Source organism: Marmota flaviventris, chromosome 18, assembly GCF_047511675.1.
Source record: "Marmota flaviventris isolate mMarFla1 chromosome 18, mMarFla1.hap1, whole genome shotgun sequence".
In the NCBI taxonomy this organism is placed as follows: domain Eukaryota; kingdom Metazoa; phylum Chordata; class Mammalia; order Rodentia; family Sciuridae; genus Marmota; species Marmota flaviventris.
In genome coordinates this window covers 52,221,385-52,233,963 of record NC_092515.1, presented here as the reverse complement: position 1 = coordinate 52,233,963, position 12,579 = coordinate 52,221,385, and the positions used below count along the sequence as shown (strand labels likewise).

The window sequence follows — 12,579 nt, the reverse complement described above, 5'->3', positions numbered from 1 at the left end:
TGGCATTGATGTTGCCTCCAATTGTAGCAGTAACACTGGTGGTACAGTCGCGAGCTGGCTATTGGTTGTCATTCAGTGCTATTTGCACCAGTGCCTCCTTCCCCCCCACCCTTCTTTTCTGTCCTCTTTGCTGTAATCCATGAACACCTTCCTGGGATGTTCAGAGGGACATCCTGGAGCTCATCACGTAATATTTTGTCTGTCTTGCTTTGTCTCTCTTCCCTCAGTCCCTTCTCATGAAATCTGTGGGGAAGGGCATTTTGTAATGGTGGATCATTGAAAAGACCTAAGAGAAATGCACAATCCTTTTCTCCCAGAGGTACCAATTCTACCTCAAAGAGAAGTCTCCACACTAAAGCCCATCAGAGTGAGATTGGAGCAATGCAGGAGGGGCAGGAGCTTTTACACCACAGTGCCCTTCCTTACCCCAGACAGAGTAACCACATCTTAGCCTTTGTTATCTGAAACCAAAGAATCCTGGGAGAAATCCATGTGTTGTTACCTGACAGTTGCTAAGTCAAGAGCCTCTTAAAATGTCCCGTAAGATGTTAAGGAGTAAAGCATTCTTAGGGAAAATGTGAGTGGAGCAGGAATGCTTTTTATTGCTTAGGCCCTGGAAGAAACACCCTGAAAAATTGTCCATCTTCTTGTTAGGGAGCAACCAGGACCCAAGGCCCCAATTAACATCTCATTTGAGATATAGCATATCGTCATTTAGGCAATCTTGAATTTAAATCTCCAGAATAACTGGCCATTAGACATGGTTGCTGAGTGACCCTTGTAGGCTGAAAGGAAAATATGTCATATTTAAAACTCTTAGTCAACAAATTTAAAAATACACAATACCAACACTATTTTGTAGCCTTTTAAGGATTTTTGACAATGTTTTGTAGTCATTCCTTGCTGGATTAAGAAAACTACTAGCACTGTTCCATAATTGCTTTGACAGCTTGATTCCTGGTAGCAGGAATTAGGAGGATCTCATTTTGGGGAACTCCTCCTGTTGAAGGCTGAGAGGCAGCTGAGTGAAGTTCTGTGAAGACCTCCTCTTCATCCAGTACAGATCAAAGTTGAACTCCTCGAAGGCTGGTGTCTCCAGATGTCCCAGGAAACACAGACCATGATTTCCATAATTCAATAAGAATAGTTACAAAAAATTGTCAAAGACCGCTGCCTATATTTTCATCAAGTATTTATTGATGACTCACATTAGTGTATTTCTACTGATCTTGTAATACAAGACTGCAAATTGGGGAACAGTCCTAAGACATTTCTTTGAACTCCCAAGTTTTCTTCAGTCTTAACAAATCCACGAAAGGAGATGTGAAGGTACAGACACTGAAATCCAGCCTGAAGTAACAGTGTCATGTTCTGAGTCTGGCTTGCCCCATTGAAAGCTGTGTGGCTGCAGGAGCTGCAGCAGGCTGACTACTCTGACTTAGCTGGATGCAGTCATGATGCTCAGGAGAAGTGACTGAAGAAGGATCGATGTGGAAGGATGATGTGGATGCAGGCGTCACGAGGCTCAAATGTGAATCTTCTTACACGCAGAAATGGATTCATTTAAAAGTGGACCAAACTGTTTACATATTAACAGGTAGCTTAGCCAGGTCTTAAATTTTTTTTCCTGGTTAATTTAAAATCATCTACAGTGAAGAGGGAAAAAGTTAACAAGAATGACAGGCCTGTTGAAATCTCGGCTAGATGATCATGACCTTGAATAAGCCCCACATCCTCACTATATCATGGAGTTGCAGTGAGGTGCCCAGCCCAGAGCGAGCAGGCCACCAGTGGGGATTAACATGATGGTAATAACAACAGACAAGACTTTAAATCCTAAGCCAAACATTTGTACTCTTGGACTTGTTTCATTGTCAGTTTCTAAATGAACTAATCTACTTGCAAATGAACCACTTTTGGCACATGAGCCCTCATATGATTAATAATGTGCTTTTGTTGTTGTTGTTTGCTTTAAAAACCAGGAAATTGTGGTTATTTTCAGTGTGTTCTAAAAGCTAGTAGGCCCGATCCTTCTCGAGGCCTCCATTTATTTAAGCTTTGTCGTTAAATGAACTATCCTGAGTTGCTCGATTGCTCAAGTGCTTCTCATTTTCTCTTTATAATAAGGAGCCAGAGTGACTTCCTGCAACAGTATTTTAGAAGCCTTCCAACAACTCGGAAGACCAAATTAGATGGATCATATTCCATTCCAGGTGGAATCTTTTTAGCATAAGGTTTTTTCTTAATCCAGTACCCTAAGTCTTATTTGAGATGGTCAGTTGTGTGGGACCTGTGGGTATGTTGTTCCCAGCTAGTGAAGCACCTTGTACTGTTCACTGTCACTGCAGGGTACATGTACATGAAATTACCGTCCCTACAGCAAGTTGTGCATAGTATTGAGTGCACATAACTATGTCCATCTTACGTCAGTTAACACTGCCTGCTCCCATGACAGATTGTTTACTCTTCAACATGTCCGTCCTTCACTTGCTTCCAAGTCAGGATGTTTGTAGCTAAAAGGATAGTATGTTTGTGAGTATGCCCATAATCCTTCTTTTGGAAAGAACCAGGGCATGAAGAGATGAAGGGCTACCCAACAGAATAGATTGGGCATCCCCTTGTGTTGAAGAATAATGACTTGTTAAGTAGTAAATAGTAACAGAGTTTCTTAAACTCAGATGGGTTAAGGTTCCAATCTGATAGTGAAGCATATGCACTACATTATGGTGTGCCCACCTGAAACTAAGTCCAGGTGTCCTGCATTTAATATGTTCCAAGACATGTATTAATCCTTTAGGAAGTTATATGCACTTGGCACCTTTGGATTAGATGGGACATCAGTGGTCAGAATTCCTGGATTTAATCCAAGACTAATTCATGAATAAGTGATTGTATAAAAATCACTTGCAGCCAGGCATGGTGGCGCATGCCTATAATCCCAGCGGCTTGGGAGGCTTGGGACAGGAGGATCGCCAGTTCACAGCCAGCCTCAGCAACAGTGAGGCACTAACTTAGTGAGACCCTGTCTCTAAATAAAATACAAAATAGGGCTGGGGATGTGGCTCAGTGGGTAAGCACCCCTTAGTTTAATCCCCAGTACCACCCCCCCCCCCACCCTGGCCCCGGCCAAAAAATCACTTGCAAAGAATGAATTTGTGAGTAATCAAATAATGATCTAATTTAGATTCCTGAGTTTATATATTCATATTAATTATATATTTTTAGGTTGCATTTTTTGGTTTGCACCCATATCTTTACATTGTATCCTTATTGACCTCATGAGATTGACAGCAGAGTCCATCACTGGCCTCAAGTTATCAGAGAGCAAAGAGTAAATGCATGAGACTAAATCCACAGTAGATAATTCACTTGCCCAGGGTCATATTGAACCAGTACATGTGGTAATAAGACCAGTTAATTGTGGTTTTCTAAATCCAAATGTCAGGCCCTATTCTTTGTTCCTTTCCCCTTCTTTGTTAATAAGTATGTCTCTCCATTCCTTAGTTTTGAACCACTTTGGTGATCTCTTTTGAACTTCTGGAAATAAAATAGATTACTGCTCCTGTGGCTGGTTGTCATTTTGAAGATACCAGATGGAGCTGCACTCTAATAATTCTGGATTTCCAGGACATTTCCCATTTCACACACACAGGAATGGCTCTGGGGAATTGGGACCCTTGCTCATGATTTCTCATGTCCATTATATAATCCCCTGACTCATTTTTGGCTTCCTAAAATGATCACTTTTAGAAATTATTTAAGTTGCTAGAAAAATTCCTGAGCTGCCAAATTTCTGTCTTCCTTCATAGATTAAGGTTTGCAGAATCTGCACTGATATGTCTAAATTAAAATTTCTTTTTAAAAAAATTTCTTAAATTAAAATTTCAACAAACCCTGTTGAACCTGAGAAGAAGAAACACACACACACACACACACACACCCCTACACCTTTGATTAGTTTCAGGCAAGAACTTTGAACCTAGTACTTTAACAATCTTAAAATTTGTTCTTCTCCCACATTTTGGGGGCCTTTACTAACTTATTTACCTGCTGTCTTAATTAATTAATTAATTCTGGCTTCCTGGTATCTGGTTTTGAGCACCTGCAGAATGTAAATAGTCCTGCATTTGGTGCCTATTTTCCTGTTAGGATTTTGGATCACGAGGTCAGTCCCTTTGTCATCCTTTTATTTCCTACAGATGCTGATTCATGTAATTGTGGGCATGATATAATTTAAAGTTTCTGCAAATTACCAATGACCCAAATATGATATGCTCTGCAACTCTAGGTTTCCACTGTTCAAAGTCCTCATTAGTTCTATCTTGTCGTCTCCCCCAGAAATCAAGGAGGTGGAAAAGTAAGCGTGAGGGATCAGACTCTGGCAATCGACCCATCAAGGCTGCCGGGAAAGTCATCATCCAGGATGTTTCATGCCTCCTTCCTGTTCATAAATCACTGGGAGAACTGTACATGTAAGTTCAAGAGTTCAGGTGAGCTGCCCTTATTGCTTAGTCAGGATCCAAAAACCTTTTTTGTAAGTGTTGCAAGCTTTTCTTCAAAAGCAGTTTTAGTAGAAGTTCAGTGTGTTAGCTTTCTCTTGTTTTGTAACAAATTACTACAGACTTAGCAGCTTCAGACAGCATACCTTGCAGTATCCGTCTGTACATAGCTTCACTGGACCCTCGCCCAGGGTCTCACATGGCTGAAATCATTACACTGGCTAGGTGGTGTTCTCTTCCTAAGCCTTGGGTCCTATTCTAAGCTTATTCAGTTGTTAACAGAATTCAGATCCTTGCAGCTATAGAATGCTTATATGAATTTCATCTTCTTCAGACCAATAACAGTGGCTCATAGACCCTTCTAAGGGCCCAGATGATTAAGTAAGGCCTACCCAGGATAGTCTGCCTTTTGACAAACTCAAAGTCCAGTGCTTAATAATGTAATCACAGGAGCAACATCCCATCAATATTCACTGGTGCCATTCACTTTCATAGGGAGGATATGTATGGCAGTGGACAGGAATCTTAGAATTGGCTCTCATATCCAATATATAAAACAAATCAAAGGCACCGCCTTGGTTGAAGGGGAGTGGGAGGTGAGTGACCAGCATGTTTGCTAGCCTGTGGTTCTCCTGCTTCTTCCTGAACTTGAACACATAACAAGAAGTGTTTATTTTGTATTATTTTAACAGCCCAAGGCTCTTTGTTGGTTCACAGTGTTGCATATATTTAAATCCTTTAAATCTTGGAAACTTCACATAAAAACTGGTTGGCAAATTAGCATTTGACTTTGGCTTCCTGTCCTGACTCAAAACAGTGAGGAATTCACCTTCCCTGGAACCCATAGCCCTCTTAACATCAGCTCTCATTAATCCTCGTGTCAGATAGCAGGCAGCTTGAGGCCAACACAGTGAAAAACATTTTGAGTGAACAGCAAAGAGGCAGTTGCTAGGCTGTTAAACCAGAAGGAATTGACTTAGGAACTTAGACTGAAGGACACTTTTTTATTCTTTTTTAAAAATTTCAGATTGAATGTGAATGATATTCAGGAAACATGTCAGAAGAACGCTGCTTCAGCCATGCTTGTTGGAAGAAAGGATCTTGTCCAGGTACATGCCTCCCTGTTGGTGCAGCTTGGGATTTCCCTTTATGACCAAGTTGTTGTCACTTGATAGTCATGGGTTAGCAACATTTTTGCCTCCTGTTTTGCAATTTTTTTGTTTTGTTTTGTTGTCCTTGCTAATCTATAGCAAAATCCCCAGATCATTGACTAGGGGCTGGGGACAAGAAGGGATTGAGAGGTGACAGCTGAGGGCATGGGGTTTCCTTTTAGGGTAATGAAAATTTTCTCAAACTGCTTGTGGTGATGGTTGCACAACTTTGAATACACTGAAAACCACCGAATGGTAGGTTTTAACTGGGTAAATTGCATGTTATGTGGACCACATTATAATACAGCTGTTTAAAAAACAATATAGACACTGTGCTTGGTGGTGCACACCTGTAATCCTAGTAACTCAGGAGGCTGAGGCAAGAGGATTGCAAGTTTGAGTCCAGTCTCAGATCAGAAAACCCCAGATCATTGACTATAGTCATCATTCTTACCAATGAGTAGTTGAAAAAATCCTAAAGAATTTACTGATTTTTTTTTTTTTTTTTGGATACTGGGATTGAATCCAGAGGTACTCTACCACTGAGCTACATCCCCAGCCCTTTTTATTTTTTGAGAGAGGATCTTGCCAAGTTGCCTGTTGAGTTGCCCATTTTGGTCTTGAATTTAGGATCCTCCTGCCTTGGCCAGTCTGATTTTCTTTCTTTAAACTACATCTCTTTTCTCTTCCAGTACCACAGTAATCATTGCATACTTAGTTTGAGTATGTAATTTTTGCCATTTGCACTTTCAATTCTTATTTCTTTTCCCTCTTTGTTTTTCTTTTTCTCTTTTGGTTTTGGCGATTGAACCCTTGCATACTGAACTGCATCTCCAGCCCTTTTTAATATTATTTTGGGAGAGGGTCTTGCTCAGTTGCACAAGCTAGCCTCAAACTTGTGATCCTCCTGCCTTAGTTTCCCAAGTAGCTGAGTGGTAGAGCACTGGCCTAGCATGCATGAGGGCTTGGAGTCAAACCCCAGCACTAGGGGGAAAAAGCTTCATTCATAAAAGTTTACCAAAGCATTCCTTTAGGTATAGATGTTGAGTTTTAAAAAATGATTTAATCTTTAAAAAAATTTAAATTTCCTTCATCTTTCTGGAACACATCAGTATACTAAAGCAAGCTGCTCCATACACACACACACACACACACACACACACAAAGCATATATGTGTATGTGTATATATGTGTGTGTGTGTGTGTATGTGTATATATGTGTGTGTGTGTGTGTGTGTGTATATATATATATATATATATATATATATATATATATATATACATGTTGTTATTGTTGTTTGTTTTTGCCTGGGGGTAGGTGGATGTTGGAGATTGAACCCAGGGGCTCTTTAACACTGAACTACATCCCCAGTACTTTTTACTTTTTATTTTAACACAGGGTCTCACTAAGTTGCTGAGACTGGTCTCAAACTTGCAATCCTCTTGCCTCAGCCTCCTGAGTTACTGGGATACAGGCGTGCACCACCATGCACAGTGTCTATATTGTTTTTTAAACAGCTGTATTATAATATAGTCCACATAACATGCAATTTACCCAGTTAAAACCTACCATTCGGTGGTTTTCAGTGTATTCAAAGTTGTGCAACCATCACCGCAAGCAGTTTTAGAAAATTTTCATTATCCCAAAAGGAAACCCCATGCCCTGAGCTGTCACCTCTCAATCCTGTCTTGTCCCCAGCCCTAGTCAAACACTAATCTACTTTCTGTCTCTCTTGCATCCTTATTCTTTAGTCTGAGGATTAGATTGAACAATGGAAATTATTAGAGACTGTCCTATTAGCTTGGTATTTTTCTTGTAATCCTCCTAACAAATCAACACCAGACTTTTCCTTGGCTTTTATCTGATTTAAAAAAAAAAATCCCTAAGATTTCCATTTATTTTCTAATAAATACTGTCAAGTTTTTGCCTGAAACCCTTATAAGAGAAATGTAGTCATGAATTCTTTTTTTGTTTGTTTGTTTGTTTTGTACTGGGGATTGAACCCAGGGGTGCTCTTCTACTACTGAGCCATATCCCCAGACCTTTTTATTTTTATTTTGAGACAGGGTCTCAAAGTTACCAAGGTTGGCCTCGAACTTGGAATCCTCCTACCTCAGCCTCCTGAGCTGCTGGGATTACAGGTGTGCACCATCACACCCTATTTCTCTAAGGCCCCAGACACCTAGATTTTGTATACAGCAAGAAGTCAGCATGAGAAATTTTTTTATAGAAGAATTTTTTTTATTTATAGAAGTCTATTTATTTTTAGAAGAAGCAGTGTGGGATTTATCACGGGAGGCCTGGTTCACCTCCTTCTAGCAGAGGAACTCTAGGCAAGTTACCTCACACTAAGGCCTTTCAGATGTTTGTAAAATGAGAAGCCTGAGAATAATTTCCTTAAGTGGTTGGTGAGAAGATTAGATTGGTGAATGCAGTATTAAGGCAGACCAAGTTCATGTTCTGAAAAAAACATCCTCTAAGGAAAAATTACTTCTTAAAGAGGTGTGGGTTTTTTTTTTTGTTTTTGTTTTTAAGTGTTTAATAATTTATAGGCAGAATTGACCTGATAGAGCAGGCAGTCCAAATGTTTGGGGAGGACCGTGTCTTCAGGCAAACCTGGGGCTGCAGCATTCTTGTGTGCTCCTGGGCCAGGCACCGAATTTCTCCAAACCTCAAGTTCCCCAACTGTAAAATGGAGCAGTGCTCCAGAAGCCACTGTGAGAACTAAATGATGTAATAACTGTAAAGTCTCATAACTGTATGGGCAGATAGAAAAGGTCCACTGTGTGGTACAGTCACTGCTGCTATTCTTATAATTATCATTGTCATCATTTGTGACTTGGTATGATTCAAAGGGACAGAGGAATGACATCAGTGAGAAAGCCTGAAGAATTTTCATTGTTCCTTATGCCCATGTTAAAAATGATGTGTTTACTGTTTTAACAAAAACTGCAGAAATGAATGCAAGTGTCACTCTTTCTATTGAAGAAATGATAATTTAAAGTGAGGAAGCAAAGTGGCTAAATTGTCAGCCAGGGTAGAAAAGCTTTCCCACCCTAACAAGTCAGCCATTCAAGGGGGTCCTTAATTTCAGACATGAATGTAAACTTCAAGTTTTCTCTCTTCCACAACACTTGTATGTCATTTTCAAGTGTGTTGGTGCCACATAATTTTGATTTTGTACGTCTGATGTTTCTGTTTTTCAGCATTTTTATTTGCCTATTCTTTCTTCTTAGATTATAAACTCCTTGATTCAAAGTTAATATCTTCTCCTTTTTTAGCTTCTTTCAGTCTAGAATAATGCTTTCCAATTAGTGGGCTGCAGTCATGTATCACTACTGAAAAAAATTCTCTAAAAGTAGTATTTGATACAAGTATCAGGGGATGGGGGCTTGTTTGTAACATAGTGTGTTTAGCACATTTCTTGGATTTAATAAACACTGAGTGGACACTAGTTTCTGCTGATGATTCCGAGCCCCATGAGATATCAGGATTGGAGGTCTTCCTCAGATTTAGTGTCAACAAAAAGAAAGCCAGGTCTATTTAGCCTCAACCTGTTCTTCTTTAGCTTCAGAGGGTATACTAAAACTTTCATAATGAAAGCAAAAAAAGTCACATTATTTGGGTAAAAGACTGATCTTCAACATGATCCAGAATACTCTCAAAAAGCAGAAATTCATGAGTTAGTGTTAAATAGATAACACCTTAAAATTATTACAGTCATTTCTCTGAAATTCATTTAATGAACTCTTCCCCACCGCTGCCGCCCCAGGGTTGGGATCAAACCCAGTGCCAGGGATCAAACCCAGGGGCTTGCACGTTCTAGGCAAGCACTCTCCCACTGAGCTACATTCCCAGCCCTTTAATGATGTTTTAAGGCTAGTGTTTCTCAAACTTTATAGTGCATACAGGTCCTCTGAGGATCTTATAAAATGCAGATTCTTATTTGGTCAGTATGAGCGGGACCTGCTGCATTTGAGCAAGCTCCCAGCTTTCGATGCGCTCCATAGCAGGGTTTTAGGTTGTAGATGGAGGGGAGGTGGGGTTTCTTCATGGTTCTGTTCCTGTCCTCATCAGTCTGAGTGTCTCTCTTTCATCTCTCCAGGTGTGGTCGCTGGCTACAGTAGCTACAGATCTTTGCCTTGGTCCGAAGTCTGACCCAGATTTGGAAACACCCTGGGCTCGGCATCCATTTGGGCGACAGCTACTGGAGTCCCTGTAGGTTTTGAGAGCTAAAAGTGAGAAAAATGAATGATGTCGACTTTTGGTCTGTAAACACATTAAATGTTATTGCCTCAGGGAAAGTTGCAGGGCTGGGGATATAGCTCAGTTGGTAGGGTACTTGTCTCTCAAGCCCAAGGCCCTGGGTTCAACCAAAAAACAAAACAAACAAATAAAAAAAGAAAGTTTCAGAGGCCTAAGAAATGAGAGGAAGAAGTAGGATCTTTCCTTTTAGTGCTGAAATTACCTCTGTACAGAATTAATTTCTTACAGCAAAAGGTACTATATAGTATTTGTCACTTATAACAAGGATTAGAGACACCTGAAGACACGTGCTTTAGTCTATGAATCACATCTGTGTGAACCCAAATCTGGAGATGAATTTCTTCTTAGATGCTGTGGGGTCTGGCCCCAGGGAAGAGATAAGAGAATGGTGTGTCTGTATTTATTTTCCCAACACTGGGTGCTTTCACACTGTTGGGCAACACATAGAAACATTGAATTTGTGTTTAATTTATTACACTGTATACATGGCAAGCTAGCATTATAAGATATAAAATAATTTACCACGGCGTAAAATGACTTGAATGTCCATAATGTTGAGGCCCAGGCCCAGGCAAGGAAACTCCACTTCTGCAGGTTGAGGTTTGCTTTATTTACCTGTTGAGGCCAGACCTGGGACACCTACTCGTGTGCTCCCACTGCCTTATCATCCATACAGGGATGGTAACATTTGTTCTACTTACTTGAGGTAAGCCTTCTGAAAGATACTAAAAAACAATTAAAAATGTTCAAAACTGAGTGCTAGGAAGGTGTATTATTTCATCCCAGGGGCAAAGTCCCTCTGATCAGTAGCTCACATTCTAGGGTAGGGTAGTCCCAAAAGACAAAGGGAACAGGAATACCTAAAAGGTAAAAATATTTATTCCTTGTCATTCTTATTTAATAGCTCCTGGTCACAATTCCATCTCCAGAGTCAGTGGCCTTTCCACCATACTATGGCAGTAGGGTGTTTCTGGGCACCTTCTGTAGCTTCACACTATATGAATGAGGAATATGGGAAGTGCCCCCAAAGCAGTGTGATTCCTCCTCAGAGTTGGGGAGCCTGAGGAGGCGCAGACTCCTCCTCACTCAGGTGTGAGGTGAGCCCACTTGGTTCTTGGGGAGAAGCTGCACTGTGTTGGGGCTCTAGCCTCACTGCCAGTCAGGAACTCTCAGGGTGGGGATCTAGGCCCTTTGTAAGACTTTGATACCTTTTATTCCAACTCAAGTGTAGCCAGATTCAAAGCAGGTCAGAGCCTGCAGAAGGCCCCAGTTCCTGACAGGGTTTGAGGCACCTACCCATGGCAGAGACTGCGAGATGTCCTTCCTCGTCCCCTGCTTGACTTGTTTTCCTTCCTGGCACCTACTTTTCCAGGCTGGCTCATTATTGCCGACTCCGGGACGTGCAGACCTTGGCAATGCTCTGCAGTGTGTTCGAAGCCCAATCTCGGCCTCAGGGCATCCCGAACCCCTTCGGGCCTTTTCCTAACCGGTCTTCTAATCTCATGGTGTCCCACAGTCGATATGTAAGTTGTGGTTCTCTGGCTCGTGTCTGATTTTTTCTTGATGTGAACTGTGGTGTGGACCAGTGTTCTGATGCCAGTGTGTTCCTCCTCCCATCTGTAGCCCAGCTTCACCTCCTCGGGTTCCTGCTCCAGTATGTCGGACCCAGGGCTCAGCACCGGAGGCTGGAACATAGGTTGGTGTGGAAGGACCCAGGCCGTGCTGGGTTCTCAGTACTCTAGAAGCTGTCGTCCACGTGAATCTTCAGTTAGTGCATGTTGCTCCCCATGTTTTTGGTTCTCAGTTCTCTCACTTTGGTGTGGGAGGGATGCTGTTCCAGCAAGGCCTGGCCTTGTATCTTGAAAGGTCTTGTGTTCCATCTCACAGCCTTGATAAACTGGCTTTGGTACTTCTGCTCTTCCCCACAAACCCAGCTTTTCTCCTTTCTCCTTCACATGGCCCTTTCCAGGATCATCTGCCACTTCCTATCACCCACCTCTTCCCAAGACTGCTTTCAGTGTAGAGAAATAAAGCTGGGCCTGACTCCAGCTGGTCGGGGGGGTCTGTTTCATGAGTGGGTGTCTCTGTGTTTTCCAGGATTTTTAAAATTTCTTTTTAAAGATAATCTTAATTTTCTTGATTATAAAAGTAGTGCAGGATCCAGGCAGGATGGCATGTTCCTGTAGTCCCAGCTACTCGGGAGGCTTAAGGCTAGAGGATTGCTCGATCTCAGGAATTCTAGGTCAGCCTGGGCGAGGTAGCAAGACCCAATCTTTAAAAAAATAAAATAAAGCCAAAACAAATAAATAAAAGTATGCCCAGGGAAGAAACACAGACAAAAAATATTAGAGAAAAAAATTGTAATTATTGATTTCCCTTACCTAGGAAATAACATCCATTAACATTGCAGAACATTTTCTTCCAGTATGTGTACGTGGGTGGGTGGTTATTCTATATATGCTAGATTGCGTTCGGCTTTTAATTTTATCAAGAGTATTTTCTCATATGTCATTTAACAAATCTTTATAAATAATCACTGCATTACATTCTGTGTCAGTATACTATAATTTCCTTAATTATTGAGTGCACTTAATGATCAGGTTCTCTTAGTAGTAAAAACCTGGACAAAGAGTTAGAAATATTTCTCAGAATCTTCAGCTTA

The 12,579-nt window shown here is 41.1% G+C and overlaps 1 protein-coding gene across 5 annotated transcripts in view; it reads left to right on the top strand.

The window, feature by feature from the left end:
• Wdr59 (WD repeat domain 59) overlaps positions 1 to 12,579 on the top strand; it is a 77,370-nt gene that overhangs the window by 59,003 nt on the left and 5,788 nt on the right. For all 5 annotated transcript variants that reach the window (XM_071604205.1, XM_027933220.2, XM_071604207.1 and 2 more), the window contains 5 exons: positions 4,339 to 4,472; positions 5,527 to 5,608; positions 9,757 to 9,869; positions 11,290 to 11,440; positions 11,541 to 11,613. In XM_071604205.1, coding sequence (XP_071460306.1) covers positions 4,339 to 4,472; positions 5,527 to 5,608; positions 9,757 to 9,869; positions 11,290 to 11,440; positions 11,541 to 11,613 — 553 coding nt within the window. The remainder of the gene's footprint in view (positions 1 to 4,338; positions 4,473 to 5,526; positions 5,609 to 9,756; positions 9,870 to 11,289; positions 11,441 to 11,540; positions 11,614 to 12,579) is intronic.